Source organism: Neopsephotus bourkii, unplaced genomic scaffold (assembly GCF_033783945.1).
Source record: "Neopsephotus bourkii isolate Nb327-2 ecotype Australia unplaced genomic scaffold, CSIRO-AGI_Nbou_v1 NB_1542, whole genome shotgun sequence".
NCBI classification, from domain to species: Eukaryota; Metazoa; Chordata; class Aves; order Psittaciformes; family Psittacidae; genus Neopsephotus; species Neopsephotus bourkii.
In genome coordinates, this window is record NW_026902018.1 from 6549245 (window position 1) to 6571242 (window position 21998).

Below are 21998 nucleotides of genomic sequence, written 5' to 3' on the forward strand. Positions count from 1 at the left end.
TCTGTATATAAATTTTGATCTTCCCTGAGAACCAGTTGTGAAGCACCTGTCAACTTCAAATCCAATTGTATTTCCTTTACCCAGAGACCTCACCTGATCCCAGAGCAGTAATAAAGCCACTATGGACCCCAATTGTCATGATGTCATCACATATACATCACAAAGAAATTAATCACATCATTTTTTTGCCACTCTTTGTTCTACAGTTTTCTCTGTATTTTTGTACTTTTCTACATTTCCTTAAGCACTGGAGAGACTTTCACTGACTCCACAAATAAAAGACTCTTTTTTTTCCTCCTTTCCACCCCCACCCCCCCCTTCAATCACATACAGCACAGAGCCAAGAGTATTTTCACCAGGTTTGTCTGCTTTGCTTTGCTAACCTGAGGAGCCTGTTTTTACCACCCATTGTCTCCACGCAGTAGACAGATTTTCTCCCATGGCCATCCAGTGCTGTGTCCACTCTGCGTGTTTTCAGGTTCCAGACATGGATAAGCCCATTCTCAGACCTGGCAGTAAGAACAGATGCTTTCAGTGAGGCCTCTGTCTGATAAGGCAGTCTGATACTTTCTGACACTTTTTTTCCAAAGCTGAAGCTGTATGTACAAAGGTAATACCCTCCTCAGTCACAAACCAGGCATCTGGTTGTTTTCTCCAGATACAATGTATTATCTAGATAAATTGTGGTTTAAACAGAAATGTCCATATGATGTTCAACTCGGCCAGAAATCCAGGTTTACTTACCCAGAGAAAAGAATAGGGACATCTGGCTCCTGGCCTCCACAGGAGAAATGCAGAGTGTGGACTGCAGCACTGGTACCTCTGAGAACAAACTGTGGATCTGGAGGTGGCAGAGCCATCTGAGTGATAAGCTGGGGGAGTGAGAAGATGACACAGATGTCACACAGGGTAAGTCAGTCTAAACTGAAATGACAACTTTAAATATATACTGATCAGGACATTTGGTTTTCCTAGTCACTTCCCTCTCTCAGTTATCATTATTGGATGCTATTTCTATTTGCCACGCAGTGCAGTGTAATAAAGAGGTATTTCCTCTTAACATTGACTCATCAAGCAGCTGTCAAATCTGCTTTTTGCTGCATTCCTTTTTAAGCAAGTTAAGTGCTGAGCTAGCCATGTGCACACACCTCGCACACACTTGGAAATACTAAATTGTTCAGCTCTTTTCCCTGCCACAAAAAGGAAGAGCTGCAAAATGCAAGAAACTGGATACCCATAATTTGAGCAGGCAAGCAATTTATCATTCCACTTAGCCCCTTGGCAAGTCTTTCCCCTTCCTCTCCATAAAAGTACTATTTCTGCATTTTCCACTCACAACCATTTACAGAGAAGCACTGCAGTGAACATATCAACTGAAAAGCATTTCAGGTGAGATTAGTTAATGATCATTTTTATACAAAGAATCCCATCACTTCCAAATGCTTGAGTTTTTTGTTCCAAGTGTGGTTACCTGAAAAAAAAATCCCTCCGTAATTCACACTAACTTCATGACTATTGTGTTAAACACTTTATTCCAAGGGGTTTGTATTCCCCAAAAGATCAATAAAGAGAGATGGATGCTTTCAGCTTTATGTGATTAGTTCAGCTGTGATCTGAGTCAGCACAGAACAGGGCAAGTGTGCAGGAAATCATGGTGCCCTGTCTACGATGGAAAATGTGAAGGACAATTGATCATAAACTCACAGGGACAGTTGGTGTGACACAGGTAAGTACACTCTTACTGATCTGGCCCTTTTGCCAAGTATTCCCACTCACATTAGCACAGGCACAGTTTGCAGGTGCACAAACACCAAAGGACAAGGGTGACTTTCCTGTGTCCTGACCTGCTGCCAGTGCCCCTCCAGACCTGTACCAGACAAGGTAACCAGCAGCTTCTTTGTAAGTACAGTGTGCAATTCATTGGAAAATGCATTGTAACATGCATTACAAGAAATATTTTCACCATGAAAAGTTTTTACTGTTTTATCTGTGACTAGCCGTGCTTGTATTTCTGCTTCTTTCTTGCTGACCTGACCCCCTACAGAAAAGACAGCTTTTACCACTATAGATGTCACCACTCTTTCCCATTCATGCATATGTAACACTGGATTAAAGAAAAAGGTTTCTAAATTCAGTTAGGGATGATCAGCAGCTGTTTCTCTGCCTGCTGGTTCACAGCAGAGGAATTGCAGCAAAGTGCTAGAGCTAAAAGTCAAATGGCAAATTAAAACAACTCAACTTTTGTCATCTCACTTTAGTATCAGCTTTTGAATTTTGTTTAATGGATGCACTTGCTATGGCACCTCATTTGCAGGTCTACCCTGGGTGTTTATAGATCAGCAATCACCATGGTATCTGAAAGTCCTAATTAAACACAATTATCTTTTAGGACAGGTGATGAAATGGGATTCTTCAGCATAATGCTCAGTTCTCCCTCAACAGCACTGTATAATTAGGTATGAAAATAATGAGATCAGTGGATATCCTCCTTGTTTTAGTGCCCTGACTCATTTGGTTTATGATGTTGTCTGACGATCTAGCATCTTGACAGGCTGGAGTAAATTTTCAGGTGATTACACGATGTACAAGTTCTCCCCCATGGTGAGATCCAGCTCCTGACTGCCCGTCTGTAACATGTTTCACTTCTGTTATAAACCTGTCAGACTAAGGATTTTGTCACTGAAGGCCACCTCTTTGGGACACTACAGCAGTATGCTATTGCCCTCAAAATGTCACTCTGTAGAACCATGCAAATATAACAGCAGCCGGGCAGCTTGTCAGAGGAGTGGGGTCCCTCTTCACAGTGCAACGATCGTGGGTTACTACACTGAGCAAGGAAGACAAAATAGAACTGAGTCAACCCAGAGGCTATCTGGGATTACAAGGCAGGTTTTTAATAGCATTTTTCTAATTACTGACACACAAGTTTTTGCTGACAGACAGCAAGTGTGTGCGTGGCTGTGGGAAGGGTTTTACCTGGCAAGAAACAGACGCTACTGATGCATGTCTTTACAAGGATGATATTTCAGAAAAATTCTCAGGCTGGATACAGGAACAAAACATGACTACTGACAACACACTTGCAAGCTGTAAGCACATGAAGTGACGTTTTGCTCCTTGGAGCCTGGTTCTTTGCTTGCTTTTTTGCTAATCAGACGTGAATCTGGAAACTGGGCTTAATATTGAACTTATGTCACTTTTTATCGGGGTTATGAGATGATTCCTTATTAAATTCCTATTGTGACTCAGGAGATGAATGGCAGTGTGACAGTATTAAGCATCTCATTTTTCTTCCAGCAAGGGCTGAACTATAAAACTGCATCTGTGCTATTTTCTTTATCCATGTGCATGGACAAATCACTTAAGACCAAGATTTAATTAAAAGTTCTTATGTACCTAAATCAAGAGGCAGTCCCATGAATCACAAACAGATGGCAATTTGGTGCACTGGTGCCTTAAAAACTCCAGGGAAGTATCCCTCTGTTGCTGCTGACACTTCAGCATCCTCACAAAAATGACATTTAGCCTACCTTGAACTCACCAGGTAGCTCACTATCTTTACTTACAGGAATAATGAAGTACATTGTGGTATGCTGATACTAATAGACAATGGCTATACCATGCTTTGCTAAGCAGGCAGCTACAAACATGCTAAATATGATGACTGTGGGATGGATAAAGCCCCTGGGTATATTTTTCAGAAGTGCCTAAGTGATTTAGAAGCCTAAGACTCATTTTCAGATGAATTTTCAATCCTAAATCTCTAGGACTTTTAAAAGTTTCACCCCAGGTGTTTGAAAATGAGTTCTGTAATTAGCACAACACTTATTTTCTTGTTAACTCCATCTCGCCTCAGGGGGACCAATCTGTTCCTGCTAAGTGAGGATATCTGCAGCAAATTTAATTAAGTGAATTTGCTTAGTATATAGGCTGGTCTGAGAGCACAGTCTGGCTCAAGGGCTTGCACAAGCAAAGACCAACCTATACAAGAAACTTTATTTAAGAGTCTCAGGGCCAGACTACTACCTGAGATATCCTCATGCTATGACTCCTGCCTCTGTGGAAGTATGTTAAAAAATATGAATCATTTTGCTTACAGCATTGTTTGTTTGCAAGAGGGTATCACCAGTAAGAGATGCAACACCTCATCATCATGCTCTTGTAATGTTTCATTTCTTCCAGCCTTCCCTGTGCTGGTAACAGCATCCTCCTTCAGGGGCTGTGCTACACTCCCATATGCTACAGGCTACTAGAAATACTTTCCACAGGGTGCACTACAAACCCCTGGGCTCCTGCATAGATTATATTTGCTGTGTGAGTAAGGAGTGGAAACCCCAGCTGCTCAGATCAGTGTTTCAGTTAGCAAACAGCTATGCACAGCACACATAGGTACCAAAAAGGGCTTTTCCAGGAAATAAAAAATGTTTCTACTAAATGCCAGAACAACTGAATTTCCTTCAAAATTATGTTATTTTAAGGTACTGTTCATTATTAATATCCCTCACAAAACCTACTTTGTTTAGGCTGCAATCAGGATAATCTTCAAACTGTTTGAATTTCTATGCAGTGGTATTCCAGTATCATCACTTCAGCATTTGATGTAAGCTTTTACTTAATGAGAGTCATTTCAAATATGTAAATGTCAAATGGATTACCTTAGGAAAATCTCTCAGAGAATTAAAAACATTAACAGATTCCCACAGGAAAAATTCCAGCAGAATTCAGCAACTCTCCTGTTCCCACTCCTGTCATTTGTATTTCTATCACACATCGAAGCAAAACCAAATTGCTATTAAAATATCATACAAACACTTGCCTCCCCCTACAAACGCCACAATTCAGTTTGAGATACCAATGGCTCAAGCAAAGACAAGAAAAAAATCCTCTTCTTTTTTTCTTTAGGCTTATTTAGAGTAGTAAAAACTCAGTGGTAAAAGAGCTTTTTCAGGTATAGGAGAAATAAATCTCTCTAGGCATGTCTGGCAAACTGATTTGGGACTGAAACCAGCAGGTGTGCAGACATAATTACTACTGCAAAATATTCAACACATCCAGGTGTGCTCACAAATAGATATAAGAAATCCCTGTTATTTTTTGAAAATTCCTAGTCTACCAGGTGCCACCCTCCCAAAGGAAAAATCAGAGCAAAGAATGAGAGAGAAAGATGTGAATGAATTATTCTTCCCCCTTTTCATTCATACAAAAGGCCTTTTTCAGCCTGCACTTCTGTGCCTACCTGCACTCAAGTTTTGTGACACTCTTCCACGCTGCATAGCATATCTCTAGAGCATGAGTGTTTTGAAGTGGGTCACTAGCTTCAACTGCAGAGGAAGCCGGTGGAAATAAAAAAATACCTCAAATTATTAGTGCAGTACAAACAAATTTGTTTATTCCATTTCATTCACAATCTCCAGCATTAAAACACAGCAGGCAGCCCTTGCAGTATGAGCTTTCCAAACCCAGTTTTCACATGTCCAGCCACTGCAGACAACCGGGTTTCACAGCGGTGAAAGGGAAATATCCTCTGCCCAAGAAACACCCTTAAAACATGGCTGCCTGTGAATACCGTGGCCCTTCCTTGTGCAGAAAAGCTATGCCTAGCTGGTGTGTTAGTTGCCTTAGCAAAGACAGATCAGGAGGGTCCCAAACAGCACCCAATTCATCTCACTGAATTATGCCAGAACTCAGCAGGACTTGGAACCACCTTAGACATCCCCAGTTCACACAGAATGCTGCCTGGTTACATGGCACTTACAAGAAGTGGAGAACAAGAACCCATTTATGAGTAGCATTTCCATACATAATTAAAAGAGGTGCCGGACAATGAGTTCAAGTTCACTTCACTTGACAACAAAAGTTAAGTTTTATAGGTTATTGACTATAAAAAGGTCTGAAAGCAGGCATATGGTTTGGGAAACAATTCTTCAGGCATGTTGTGACAGACTTTTTAAGCCCAGCTTCTCATTCTGCATGTACAAATCAAAAAAATGACAGAACGCACTGAAACAGGGAAGTCAGCAATAGAAAGGGATGTCGCAAGACCATCATCTGAAGAAATCTCTTTACACCTGAGGTGAAAAGTAACTGACTATACAAAGAAATACCCTTCTGTGTCCTGTAACAAGCTAACACATACAAAACACTTTAGGAAGAATGAAACAGCCACTTTGGATAAATTCCAAAGTATAAAGACAGGCAGCCTGCTCTTTGTGTTTGTACCCCAGTTCCCCGAAACGCACCATATCTGTTGTGTGCAAAGAGAGAAATATGCACTAGTAAAAGTAAAATCGGTAGGAGGTTGTATAGCAACTGCACAGATTAAGAGATGGAGGAATGCTACACAAAAAACTGCAAAGGTCACAGATCCACAATATATGAAAATTTAGCCAAGTAACAGTGCAGCTTTTAGTTTAAAGCTCCCTTTGCTATCTTTGGTGCTAAACTGAATTACAAATGGTGTTATACTTCTAGGATTTCTTCAAAGCTAAGTAAAAATAAATTTCAAGTGGGAATTAGAAATCAGTAGAAATCTTAAAATCTAGAAACTGATTTCAAGCAGAAATTAGAATTAGCAGAAATTTCTGATTTAACCAGTAGAATACACTAATAAAGAACTCTTAATTTTCAAGTAAGGAAAACAAAATCCTTTCTCTTAAATTCATTATTTTCCATATTACCACCTACCTATGACTACCAAAGTAAAGATTAGGCACAGTGAAGTACATATTTCATACAAAAGAAAAAAATCACAGTGGTGGACTCATGTATTCATGGGAGCATTCCTAAGCCTGTGTTTCCACTGGAAAGTACAGTATCTAGATGCTGCATTCAGATTTCTAGATGGAATTCACTTACTTGCAAATCTTGCTAGTTAGAGACAAATCAATGTCAAAGAGAATGCATGGATATGATGGAGCCACACGATCCTTTATTAGTTGATATCATAAACCTGTTGCCACACAGCCAACATTATAGCTGACAAGAGCCTTTCCTTTTAGAGCTGGGAACACTAAATTCCATCAGAGCTTTCATTCTAACTAGTCACCAAATAATTTCCAGTGACTAACAGTGACTGCCTGCTCAGAAGAACACTTCAGAAGTCTCACTTTGAGAAGTGCTGAGAACCTCCATTTCCCCTGGGACTTCAGGGGAAGTTAGGAGTTCATCCTCTCTCAGGAGCTCCCGAAAAATTACCTTCACTCCTAACATTTAGACAATGAATTATGGAAGTTTCCACATTTTAATTGTAATAGTCAATGGACAGATAGCAAACAAAACGGCTTATCAGCAATTGGTGATATGCCAAGAAATCTGATGGAAACAGAAAATGACTAATAATGATCACGCAATGCAACAACTTCTTAATGACTTCCACTCAGATAATGGCTCCTCACATTGTTAACACCTTTTTTTGTCTCCAAACATCTGCCAACTGAATGAGGGTAAGCCACAATATATTATGAATTTAAATAATGAAGCATACAAGGAAAATGTATATGGACGTCAGTGTTTCACCTTCAGGAACACCAAACCCAGGCTGGGTCCTCCATCTGCAGATGTTTTAAAAAGTCACTGTACAATGATTATATTCTATATGAAAACATAAATTCAGCCTGGGAACAAACCTAAGAATTACTGTAATTATTTGAAAGACACCGAGTCAGCATATGGATCTCATTGCCACTTCCACATTTTGGTCACTGAAACAAAAAGCTATTAATCAATATGTAAAAGCCATAAATTAACATAAACATTAATCATTCTAATACTCCCACTGTGTTGGACTGATAATTTTTTTTCAGTCTTTCATTCTGACATATTCGCCCTCAGCTATCAGCTGGCTGAACTTTGTTAGCACAGTTAAACATTTTGGGCATTGCAAATCTTATTGAAGTAAACATTTTGGAGACAGCCAAATATCATGGATACATTTACGCCAAAAATATGGTGTCGGAAAACATGAGAGCCACTGCCTCACATGTCACTGCACTAGCTTTTAATAGGGGAGTCTAAAATTTAGCATGAAATGCAGCAGTATCAGATGAAATTCTAGTGTTTAATAAACGGGTTCCTTTTGTAGATGAGGGAAAAGGCATCCATCTTGTTTACATTCTGAAACCATTAATTGCTTGGTAAAGTGCGATGATATAACTACAGCCAGCCTTGTCTGGAGAAAGCAAGCAGGCATAAAAGCTCACAATAGTTCAACTTTGCAACACACTCTCCATAAAATTAATGCAAACAAACAAAGACAACAAATGCCTAAACACTTTGAAAACTTGAAGAATATGGAAATGCACAATATAAATGAAAAGAAGTATCTATGCGACTGTCTCTATATATCATACCACTAGGTCCCAAATGAATTTAAGTTGGTACACTTGCTAAATCATTGTAATCTAGTAGAAAATTGATAAGCCAAGGACCATCAAATGATTGCTTTGAGTAGCCTCCAGTTCAGCGGAGCATAGCAATCTGTCAGCCACGGGGCCCTGTCTGCCCATCCTCCTTAATTAGGGGTGTTGCATAGTGCAGCATCAGCTACAAATCTTTTGGTTCCAAGAGCTAATAATGTCCTCAGATAGCATGGGCTTAATTAAACATCTTCCAGACATTTTAGCAGACATTCCTGCAATAATTTTGTTTAGTAACAAACTATTAAAAAGAATTGACAGAGGAGAAATGCATCAAGTTGTTACAGCAACTGACGTTATTTGGGCCAGAATTATATGTCTGCAATTAAGGATTCTGTAACTATGAGCAATTAAAATATCACTTTATTTGAAAACTAATTAATTCTAAACACATATTTTTCCCATGACAAACTTTTATGATTATTTAATTTATTCCATTTTAATTACACTTTAATTAATCTACTCTTGTATAATATTATACTGTTATTCTGGCATTTGACCAATGAAGACAATAAATTGATTGCAGTTCCGTTGCGCAAGAGTAGAAACTGTCATGCCAGTTTCAACACCACATTTATTTATTTGTCTGTTCTATTACTTTTCTTTTTCTCCCACAGGGCATAGGAACATGAAACACAGCACAAATCACATGAAATTTTTACTACTATCCTTTTTTCTTCAAAGTGTGAAATATAACTTAAGAGTTTCTTGTATTAAGGAAATGTGTATGTAATGTGATATTACATAATTAAAATATAATCTATAGTAAATTAACATGCTTCTAAATCACACAATGATTTATCAATTGGTTCCTGATGGACAGGATCATATCCAGCGTTGCTAGAAATAGAGTTATTTCCATTGACATTGAGCTCTGCTTGGGATCTAGCATGATACAGTGAGCAATAAGAGAGAATAGATCAAAAACCATTTCTATACTTACCTAAAAATTACATTCATTTCAGTATGTCAGTAAATTTTACAAGACTGTATTTTAAATTTGCATCATTATCTTAGATTCAACTAGAACAAAAGTATGTAAGTTATTTTTCTACTCTATAAATATTATATTTGGATTAAACTCTGATAAAAGATATATATATTAATATTTTATTACACATGGATTTAGTAATGTATTTTATTTTGCTTTGGGCATACTCAAAGTAAATATGACTATCGTTTAAAAGTCAGATGCCCTCAAATTTCTTTGAATATGGATTGACCCTGAAATTCACAGTTCCTGCAAAGAGAGAGTTCTCCAAAGAGGAGAAGTATCTTCTTTGGTGGGAGGAGATACTGAGTAGTGACTCTTAGGAAGACACAATGAAGCAACCTACTTTACATGTACTTTTAAAACTCCTGCTCGCGTTTCTGGCTGTATGCTTTCTTCCACTTATGAAATAACCCCCTATTGTATATGCCTTACCAAGAGTGAGATGCCTTGCAGAGGTAGGCAATTAAATTAAAATGCACTGCAAATTGAACTCTGACAGTGCTTTCCAAAATACTTCCTTTACTTTAATCATGCAGTTTACATTTGATGGAATTAAGACAAGTACAAAAGACCTTCACAAAATACATGTTCATTAAAAAAGGGAAAATAAGATTCTGCACTTGACTCAAAAGGGTAAGTACTTTACCAGCATTGCCAGAGCGGGATATACGTTTATATCAAAGTATTGTACCCCTTTCCTACCCCATACTTATATTCTCAACATTTGTTTCCTAACAGTTAAAAAATATACTTTGAAATTGCAAATGATACATGAGATAAATTAACGTAAACAGAGGAGTATTAAATAACCAAAGGTAATTCCTATTTGTACCCTGCTCATGTTTCAAATTCCAGATTTTGGATCCGATCTAACGTGTCCAATCTGCTAGATGATGATATTCGTAAGGTGTCTTACACAAGGGAGGGTTTGCAGGATTCAGTCTTTACACCAGTACTTCATATAGCATTTTCTCTTTGGAAGGTTTCTGCTTCTGTGTAAACTACAGTCTGTCTCTGAGGCCAGCATTACTATGGGTCGTTCTTTGTAGATAAACTGATGCAGGGACAGTAAGTGACCTCCTAAGGTGGCAGTCACTAGAAGTGGGGTTAGGACTCTACTCACTGACTCCAGGCACAGACAGTGCCCTTCCACAGCCAGTGAGATTCACATGCCACATAGTATTTTAAGAAACAAAGCAATGTGGACAGTATTTTAATCTGCATCAATTCATTGACCTTTGAAGGTTCCTTCTAGCCCAAACCATTCTATGAGTCTATGATTAGGCTAAAACTTTAAATCCTTCAATGAACTCTCAATGTCAGAAGCAACTGCATTTCAGTAAAGAACGTACCATTTGGCACATACATTTTACTTCCTGTAAGAACTCCTTCAGCATTTAAAAAAGGGAAGACTTAGCGTTATGTATACAACTTGGAAATATATGACTCAAAGATACAGATTATGGAGTATTTTTATGCTATGAAATATCCCCCAAAATTTAAGCTTAATCATGAACAGTATGTGTCTTTTGTCTATCCGGATTCCCATCCAATAGAGCATAAGCATTTGGATAAGCCAAGTTACTGGAGAGCAAATTAGTCCAAGAAATCTAATAAGGATCACTATAATTCCAGTGCAAACAGGAATGACATTTACAAGGCAAATACTACCTGAATATATAATAATAATAAAAATATGTTTATTTTAACAGTTTAGACTAAGCTTACACTTCAGATACAGCCCCACAATTGTTCTTTCATGCCAGTTTGATAAATCTATGTTCACTTTGCATAGACACGTAGAATACGTTAGTTAAATATGCTCATCTCCAAGGCTCTGAGATAAAAGTAACAATTTGTTAAATAAATTGTTGTAACATGAGGCATATTAATAAAAGGCTGGTCCTACATTTAACAGCAGTCGACTGATGCTTGATTCCCAGTTCCTAGCACTGTTTTCTATGTCTGCAATCTTCTGGTCAGTTACTTTCTCTGTGTTTTAAGGAGTAAGCGAAACAACTGTTTAGCAACTGGAAAGAAATAAAACCAGTTACAAACCAGAGTTACATAGTTTACACATGTAACAAGAGGCTTCATTCCTCTCATCCACAACAAACTACTCCTGACTAAAACGTATTTAAAAATGCAAAACTGTTTTACTGCCTTAATTTGAAACTTTGACCAATTCTGCAGTAGCTGAACTTGAACTCCCATCTTTGAATGTGTGTTGAATAGCCCCCTATTGTACCACACTTCTATGCTGGCAGGAACTGAAGTGTCAATCTTTCATCAGATAATCAGATTATGTCATGTTCTGACCAAATTCATTAGGAAAACTTTTACCAACCCTATTATCTCAAACCAGAAAATCTAGATCAAAGTATAACCGATTTTACAGCACAATAAAACTGTTATAAATATTTAAACACTAATTAAAAGGCCTCTTTTGTTAAAAGTAAATAAATAATTGAAGGCTACCTCTTCTTACAAACACAACCATATTTGTCTCATGCTTTTCAGAAAAAACAGGACCAATATATGGTGGAGTAGGAAGAAATGCACTTAAAAGCAGTCATTTGAGAAGATGGAGGGTTGCTGGACTTTTAAATCATTTGCCTAAAGTAAGTCACACTGAGTCTCATTCTAGTGACAAAGCATTAGCCCCTAAATGTCTTTGCTAATTGCATTTACATTGGACAATCGTATCTACTTCATGTGGATGTACATCCAAAAGGAGAGAAGAAATACCTTTTAAGGAAATGCCACTTCAATGAGGAATTTCTCAGTAAATGACTGAATGCCACTATATTGTAATTTGGTTTCTACCTAAAATATGAATGATCTTGCCTCCTAAAAAGGTAAATAACCATAATTAAGCCAGGCAGATGTATTTTCTGATTTTTGAGAAGATACAACATCTGCATAAAACAAACAACATAAGAGTACTGAATATTTTCCCTTGTTTCCATTTCAGGCAGGTATCACACATGGCATAAGAGGGAATCAAAGAATTCATATTAATATAAGTAACAGCAAGGAACTGAGTTTAAACTAATCCATGAGCAGGAGCAGTGACAACAAATAACAACAGGCCAGTCATCAATATTGATTTCACGTATTTTTCAGTACTACAATCAGATTCTCCATCTGTAACTCAAACTTTAAAAGTATGATAATGTACGGAAAGGAGATTAATTTAGCCATTTTGAGTCAAAGCCTTATTTCATAGCTTCATCCCAAATCCTGTATATTGTTAGGATCCCTTTCCCCTTTGAAGACTTAGTGAATGATTGAAGCTTCTACTTTCTGAGAAACAGATAACACAAGACTAGTAATCTGACTCTAAGCCACTGGATAAAGGCAGTTTGTTTCCTCTTAGCCCATCTGTCAACACCTCTTCAGTAATTAGTCCTAATTATTACAAAGGGCTAGCCTCCCATTCGCATTATTAAATCAGAAATAGTATCATAGCCAGGTACCTTTCAACGCCTACCAGACTGGCGACCTTCGATTTCATTGAATCTTCATCAGTATCCGCCTTTGGAAGAGCCTCGGCAGTAATTTTAGCATCAGCTTCAAAGATGCAGATCCCACAGTGGAATTCCAGGGATGCATTCATATACACACCCACATCATGTGACAGGAGAGCAAGCAACACAATTGACCTTTGCATTGTTCTCTAAACTCCTGTGATATAAAACACACATCTCTATTTTATACAATAGAACTCGGTTTTGCCTGTGTGCTTAGAAGTGCTCCTTTGAACTAAATGCTGAGAGGAAAAATAGTGAAACTGTGTCTATAAAGACGAAGGTCAAATCTTTGTTAAGAAAACAATACAACTGAATTTTTTTCAGATTGAGATAAATTTGCAAGAAGTAAACAGTAACTAAGAATATGCACAAATATATTTAAGTGTGAAGAAGACCTGAAAGGTTTATTTTGTTTATTTTTGCCCTATAGCTGAAGTACTTCCCCAGAAAACAGGAAAACAAAAATGAGGATGACATCAAAACTCTCACGGAACCAAAGCTCAATTAGCTAAGGCTTTAGTCAGTTTTAAGCTCTTCATTTGTGTTAACATTCATTTAACTGACACAACAGAATAAAACAGATACTCTTAAGAACAAAACACTCCATTTCTTTTGATTAAAAGCCAAACATGTTTCCCAACAGCACATCTGAGACTACTAGTGAGGATTTGTTTACACTGGATTTCTCATCAACAGCAGAGTGCTACCAGTTTCCTCAGATACCATGAGCCGACCTGAGCTGCGCTGGTAGTTTATGGCTAGTGTAAGTATCTCAACTAAAAGCTTGTGCCCAGAGCAGAGAAGATACACAAATATTCAAAGTCTCCATGTTAACAAAGCCCACATCTTCTAACTAAAACAAAGTTGTTGTTGATACGGTTAAGGTTAAAAAAAAATAAAGCACACAAAAGACAATTATTTTCTACCACAAAAAAGCCCCCAACATTTTAAAGAACTTTTCATGTCCTATATTAAAGTGAATTAGTGAGTTGGTTGTTTCTTTTTTTCTTCTTTTCAGGTCTGCTCTAAAGGCTGCAGATGTTAATAACAAAAAATAAATAGATTTTTAAAATAAAGAATAAAATTGCTGGATACTGTAGAAGAAGCAGTAGCCTAAATATTTAGGGTCTGATCAGGAGTTGGGCAGGCACTGAACAGTGTGCACGGGGAGGATGACCCAACCTGCAGGGATGTCATTGCAGCTCTGCAATGTCACTAAAGCCCAGAGCCTGGAACAGAGATCACATCCCAGATTCTGGGCCCCTGATCTGCAGATACGGTCAGCCCAAAGTCCTTCTTCCGTCTTACTCTCTCAACTTAGCCTACTTGGAACTAGCACAAAGACATCGCAGTAGCACACAGTACTGGAGCACGAAGAAACTACTCCAATCCAGCTTCCTACATACTTGTCCTGCATACCATCCTGCTGAAGTACTCATGGCACCATACAGCTTCACTGCACCTGGATAGCTTTTCACTTCAGAGATAACTAAAACTCACTGCCAAAAAAAATAAACACACAAACTTAAAATTCATTTTCTAAGTTGTACGTTTTCCAAGTAAATGCCATGTTAGTAACATGTACAGTAACAGGCAGGCTATTTGGCTATCAATGGATCAGACTTTAAAATACATTAATATTTCAGGTATCAACAATGCAATATTCACACACTTGCTACCATGTTTTTCTTGATTATCCTATGAGAATTCAACTAACAGGAGTCTTTCAACAAAAAACACTGTATGGTTCTAGTACTGCAGAAAAAATTGTCCTGCAGGGTCTGACGACTGGTCCATCTAACCTAGTATCCTGAATGCAACAGTGGCATGCTATTTGGAGATGCTATTCAGAGAAAAGACAGAAGAAGCTTGACTGCTTTTGCAGTCCATTCCCCCCATAGTCCTCCTTGCACAATCGCTGTGTTAGTGATGTAACAGGGCACATAATTTCACTGTCCATTTGTAGTCCTGCAGTCTATGAAATTGTCTGGTGCTTTTGGAACCTGCTGATACCACTGCAAATACTCCTGTGGCAAAAAAATAAAAATAAAAAAAAATTAAAAATCTCTATTTGAAGTTTCAGAAAATGAAGTTTTTTTCCTTTATTTGTTTTAAACCTGATTTCCTACTACAGTCACTGAGTGCCCTCTGGTTCTTGCATTGTAGGATTTGGAGGGCAACGCATTCATATTCAACCTTTTCATTACTCTCATGATTTTGTAAATCTCACTGATAAGTATTTGTCTTTTTCTAAACTAAAGAGTATCAGCCTGTTCAACTTCTCCTGTGACAGTTAATCCATTTCCCTCTATCATTCCAGCTGCCATTTTCTGTACCATCTCTAACTCCACTAGCTTCATCTGGAAAAGCAGAGAACTGAAAGTAGCATTTCATATATGAGCCCAGTGAGGTTTTCCTTAGTAGCAAAATGACATGCTCAATGAGTTAAATCTTCAGTGACCTCAAAAATCAAAGGTCACTCTCAAGAGAGAAGTTACTTCTTTCTGCAACAGATATAATTCCAGCTAATACACCTGGCAAAGGAAGTTATCTTTGCTCTCAATGGTTGAGGATTTCAGCTGCAGGGCAAGCCAACAGAAAAGGCGTAAGTATAAGTGTACTGTCCAAGGATCTATATCCGGAAGAAATAGCATAATATTTTAATAGCACTTCCTGAAACTCCTAGACTTCCTGGAATTACTTGTTAAAATCCCAAAGGAATCGATAATGTTCTCTGTCCATCCAAGCCTAGCAAACTGCTTCCCTAAACCGATGTGTATCTTTTGAGGAAGAATTTTAAAGGTTCTATCTGTTCTACATCAATGCTTGAGAGCTCTGGTCCATTTTTATAGTAATAAGCCCTGTAGCTTCTCCTGTTGTCCTGGCCCAAAATCCCTCTAATACATCATGCCAGCAGCTGTTTCTTTCCATTCCCAGCTACATGCATTTAAGTGGTATATTTTACAGTAAATGAGAACCTTCCCCATTTTAAGGCTACTTTGTACTATGAAGAAATGTTGGGAGTGGCAATGGGTTGCCTTCATTTCATGTCATTAACTTTCATGGAAGTAAAAGTGGGTCAAAAGAGGCAACAATTATAAAAGCATATGTGCACAATATAATCTCAAAAGAAAACAAGAAATCAGACCCCTGCAGGAAGAATAAAAGGAAATGTATCTTTCTTCCAGCTGCATGAGCCACCCAAGCACTGAGGAGACAGAACTGAAATCTCCAGAAGACTGCGCATTTCTCTGCAATGTAGCCACAGCCCTGTCATAGCCTTGCTTATGCCACCACATGCCGAAGTCTAGCAGCATGAATCTCCCAGGACACAAGAGCCACCACTCCCTGTGGTCACCCAGAAATGCCTGTCTTGAAAAGGCAACAAGATGGATGGATCCCATGGCCCTAATCGGGCAGTTTTATCCAAGTGTGGAGAGAAAGATAAGGCCCCATGTTCCCAGTGCAGTCTTTGCAGGAGGAAATAAGATCTGGATTTCATGAAGCTGCTATCAAACTACCTCTGCAAAGCAGATGCTAATTTTTAGATACTACTCATCAGAATGTTTTATATAAAAGTTTCTGCAGTTTCCTCAGTTCCCACTAAGGTCCAAAATACTTAGATACATCAATAATTACACAAAGGTAGCACCACTAAACTGGCACTGATTTTAAAGAGACTACTCACATAGAGAAGATATTTGCACACATCTGCAGTAGCCATGGAACATTAATTTAGCAACTGGCTTCAGCTCTCTCAAACACAAAAGTCCTCATAATGATGTGTTTTGTATAAAACCAGATTATAGTTTAACCTGCAAGGTCTTTGGTACGTTCCCTTTTCAAATTTGCAAGTACTAGTTTCAGGGAATAACTCTGTGCCAAAGTACATTATACCTGCTATGGCAATAAATTCTTCATGGATGAGGTTTTATACATAAATTACCTGCATTTGCAGTCTCTGAATGCTCTTCTAAATTTTATGAGATAATATGAATTATGAGCACCTATGTATTTCTTGTAGGTATGAAACAGATTTTTTTTTTCTACTACATGCAAAAGATTATGCAAGTGAGTTGCATTTTACACCTCTCTCCGCCATCTGTATTGAACATATATGATAACACAGACCAGTCAATTGCTTATCAGAAATGTACAGCCGGCTACAAAGATATGTATGTATGACTTTGGTCTAACCAGGATTAAATATGAATCACATGGTTAAGCAAAAGCATTAAAAATATCTGAAAGGTTTTTTCTAAACTGTATAAACTCAGATTTCTTAATCTGTTATATCTTGGTTTAGTTAGTGGTACATTTATGGTTTGGCAAAATAAATCCTTTTGAATAAATTGTACATTTAAAGTTTACAATTTATATTTAATTGAAGCTACCATTGTAATCTTTACAAAACTTGGCTGGATTTCAGTGGCTGGGCTTTATGTATTTTGCTGGTTCTGCTGGATTTTTAAAACCCTAGAGATCTGGGAACAGAATGAGTCTGTTCACTGTTATTACAAGTCTCTAGTAAATAGTGTCCGTGACCCACTGGAACCTAAATCCTGCCCATTCTTCATATATCTGTTGAGCACTGGGTGCTTTGGACTCAGTTCATATACAACACTTGCCTCAGAAACAAAGTTCCAGGTTTCCATAGCAGCTCTAATTTCGGGAATCACTACAAATGTGAACTGGCAAACAGTACCTGGACCCCAGTTTTCCAAACTGCCCTATTCCCACTAATCTGAATCAGTTTAGTAGTTTCAAAGGGTTCACAAGATCAGGTCCAGGATCAACCATTTTTCTGTACGGACACACTCTAGGTCTGCTGTATTCAACAGCGACAATACTTCAAAATGCACCTACTCACAGCCACTGAAACCAAGAGGGAAAACAGCAGGAACAGCACAGATGGTGTGGGAATGCTTGCCCTGCTCCCACGACAGCGGGGGAAGGATCAGGCATGAAGGCTCATCAACAAGATCAGACAAAAGAGAAAACACTGAATCATATTAAAGTAATTACCAGAAAATAAGACTTCTGTAAAATATTTGCAATCAGCTCCTCAAGCCTTCAGGCTCAGTCTTGTATTGGGCTGCATGTAGTGGCACCACCCCAGGAGGCGCTCCAGGAAGAGTGGGTGACTCAGTCACAGTTCCTCCCTGGCTCCCTTCCTCTCACATGGGAGAACAAATAATTTCACCCTGACCCGAATGCAATGGAATCCCACGTTACTCCTAACTACCTTGATGGTACAAGAAAGCCATGGCCTTGCTCCCCCTCTGCTTGCCCTACTTACATAACAGGAAGGATTAGGCATGAAGACCCCATTGATGCTCCACCCCATTGTCTCTTCTTTCCCATCTCCCCACACCCAAACCTGCTGTCTAAAGCAGCCATATGGGACACATTTACTTCCCACTCCTGCCCCGAGGTGCTGCTAGGGACAGGAATAATCTAGCATGGAGATAGTATCAGCATGCAAAAGAGAATCTTAGTTAGGAAGAACACACGTCGTCACTAGATAATGATAACCATATTTAATGGGCACAAGCAGGAAGGAACAAATTTCAAAAATTTAAAAAAATAAGGGGTTATTATAAAAATGCCCAATTACACCATCAGGCACTAAAGAATGCTCATGGTATAAAATCACTATAATTAAACTCTAAGTGCTGATGTCAATTATTTAGTAGTGGAGCAATAAAGTAAGCAAGTGCCTTTAAAATGTTATTTTCATCGGGTAATCACAGAATACAAAAGGAAATAAAAAATGACCTGTTAGGACCTTAACCATCCCATGGTGAGACAAGAGATTTAAGGCACGAGGATTCTTAGGCCCAGTGTCACAATTCCAATCTGCAACCCTCAGATCCACTTTTTTCGCTGCAAACTTACAGTAGAGCTAGTGTATGAGAAAAGAGCAGTGTGAATTCCTGCCTTGACTGCCTTAGAGTTACCATGTCACCTTAAAACGCATCACTTGGAAAAAATAAAAGCTTATATACAGACTAAAAATATTCAAGATCTGAAGCAGTGAGATAGTTCAGTCCACAGAGGCGGTGTCGGTACATGCCTCTCCACTGAAGGAGCTGGGCTCCTAGACTGCTCAGCTGTGGAGCTTGCAGAAGTCAGGATGGACAACACTGAAATATTCTTCACATTTGGCATTACCTGGATTTATTTTTTTTTCTGACAAACTTTTGTTTTTCTAGGTAGGTTTTCAGCTAACCAAAACCTGAGCTGGAAATGCCCATTACAAATTAAATGTCCTATAAACTAAATGCAGATTCTTTGCTTTCTTACATGCTTCTCCTTCACCAAGAGCAAAACATAACTTGTCGAAGAACACATTTCAAAGCAAGAATAATGACCATTCCCAACACCACAGCTTCATTTTTATTTTAAGTAAAAAAAAAAACCCAAAGGTCTTCCATTAGCTTCAGTTGTTGGGAGGGAGTGGGAAGAATGATGTGTTAAGCTGCAATGGAGGAAGTACATACTCCAACTGGAAAAACGGACTATAAAAAGCTTTTCTTACACAAACACAGGAGGAAGTAACCAACACCCTCAATTGTTGAAGTGAAAGGTGGGGGGCCTAAACACACAACTAGAGAAAAAAAAAGGAGAAAAGAAAAAAGTAAAAATTAAAAACTCTTGAGCGTTTCACATGTTCCAAATTACTCTCAAATTTGAGAGCCTTGTTCGATAAGGTCAAACTGTTCCCAAGAGCAGACATGGCAAATCCCCATGCAAAGAGTGTAAACGCTGTGTAACAGTACCAGGCTAGAGTGCGTACCACCTGTTTACCTGGTACAGCACTATGGGCTCTCTTGCTCTCTGAAACTTACTGCAAGTTGTTTGGTGGGCCCTCTGCACCTCGGGAAGGGGATCAGAGTGCAAAAGAAAGGCCATGGTGCTGTGCTGCAGGAAAAGCATGTTCCACCATGGTAAGCCAAGGGCTCCGACTAACCAGCACACTCCCAGCCCATCCCGTCCAGTCACACAGTAACACGTTCACCCAGCTGGGAACCAATGTGGCATCATCGCATATGTCAGGGGACAAAATAACCAAAGGGTCTAATGAAGGTGCAAGAACTCAAAGTATAGCTTCAGAAGGTCAAACAGGCCCATCACAGAAGAGAAAATTTATTAGAGCAAACATCCAAATACTGGCAGGCCAGACACGCAAATTGTAACAAGGCAGATGAAGGAAAAAGGAGGCAGACTGAAGCTGGGTGCACTGATTATACCTCTTCTGGAGAGACTGCTACATGGGCCCTTGCACCGGGCAACATCCTGCAAGCTATCACTGATACAGACTCATATGCTTCCATGTCCCAAGCAACAGTCCCATACACCAAGTGTTCTGATCCTAGCAGACAGAAAGTCTTGAAAAGAGATACAACCAAAAGACAGTGATGATCTATTACCACTTCAGTAGTCTCATATTTTTCTATTAAGGTCATTTTCCTTACCCGTGAAAATATATTGGCTTATGGCATTTAGTAAAGTCATAACCTTCTAGTTATAGAGATTGAACTTGCCAAGAATTATTCAGTCAGTGCAATGGAGTTAGGTCAGAACATAGACACATAGTGCGTAGATTCTACAAATCTTCACAAAATCCTTCCTTCCTCAGCTAGCCACCGTATAAAAGGAGATAAAACCAATGTGAAATTAGGTAGAGGTTTAGCTTTGTAATGAACCTGTAGCTTCAAGGTCATTTCACTTAGATTTTTTACATGGCTTAGAACATCTAACATTTATAAATTAATACAAATTAAAACCAGAGAAGACATCACATGATATCCAAGTGGAAGCAGGCAGCCTACAGAACACGACAAGTTAAGTTGGAATTTTTGATAGTAACAATAAGAATCCCACTAAATGCTTGGACAATAGAGACCTACTGATGTGTGATAAAACTGTATTTTTCTTCCTCTGCTGCTGACTTAATGAAAATAATAGCATTGCTTTGTGCAGAATAACAAAGGCAGCATCACAGCTCAGTACTCTACACACCAGGAGAGTGAATACAGAAGAAATCAGTCTGCTTTGCCCCTGGTATTAATGGCCAATGCAAAACAGACCACGATATTGGGTTGTTGAATACATTTTCTTTATTGTGCAGAAGGCACACAAAGAAGCTCTGTGATAGGTCCTTCTCCCTCTTAATTTTGAATTAAGAATCCACAGCTTTACAGAGGTCTGCAAAGACATAGCTCTGAGCTACCTCATTCCTAAATGGCTCCTATTCTCCCACATTTATGGCTGTGCTCACTTTATCTGATTATTTTTGGGGGGAAAAAAAAAAAGCGCCAAACAAAACCAACCCACGTTAAGTGTGTCCATGTGTCTTCTCCACAACTCACCCTGGGTACACTCAGAATCTTCGATATATCTTGTTTGCAGGTCTACCTCTCCCACCTCCTAGCACTAACTAGGACTTTTTCCCCAGATAGTCTCCTCACTTTCTCATGGCAATATTGGCACTGAAGACTGTCAACTTACTCCTGGCAATTTATTTATATGTGTAGAGCATCATGCAGTTCTACAATGTGAATTAAAAACCCCAAATCCTCAAATGCTCACACAATTCTCCTGTTTCTAGTTCTCAAGATGTTACTTTCTTGATATTCAAACTCAAATCCTGATGACAGAAACTTGCATTTTAAGGAGAGGCATGTAGAAATTTCTCATCAACTGAACAAGTTGGGGTATGCTTCTGGGTACGTATCACAAGATCTTTTTTGCATCACATCTACTCTACTAAATATACAAAGCACTAAGCAAGTGATAGTTTTGTCAGCCACCAGCTAATCAAATGAAAAATTATTAGACTTAAGAAAATAACAAAAGCAGAAGCCAGCTGTGCATTCGTTGGATGAAAATCCCAGTGTCTCCCATGTTAGCTCATGTGTATTTCAATTTCTGGGAAGAAAATAATAGGAGTTTCTCCACCCTTTCTCATGTGAGCCATAAACCAGATTTATTACCTAGGATATATTCGGTGTTCTCTCCTGAGGAAAAAAGTGGTGGAACAAGTTCATTTTT

At 38.6% G+C, this 21998-nt stretch overlaps 1 protein-coding gene across 6 annotated transcripts in view; it reads right to left on the bottom strand.

Annotated features, from left to right (window-relative positions):
- The window catches only part of GNB1L (G protein subunit beta 1 like), a 67089-nt gene that overhangs the window by 16018 nt on the left and 29073 nt on the right, over positions 1–21998 (bottom strand). For 5 of the 6 annotated variants that reach the window (XM_061370867.1, XM_061370866.1, XM_061370868.1 and 2 more), the window contains 2 exons: positions 745–872; positions 384–509 (listed from right to left, as the gene is read on the bottom strand). In XM_061370867.1, the coding sequence (XP_061226851.1) occupies positions 384–509; positions 745–860 (242 nt within the window). In that variant the 5' untranslated portion in view covers positions 861–872. Of the gene's footprint in view, positions 1–383; positions 510–744; positions 873–12887; positions 13783–21998 lie in introns of those variants that run through there. The other variant, XM_061370869.1, reaches the window with a different exon arrangement.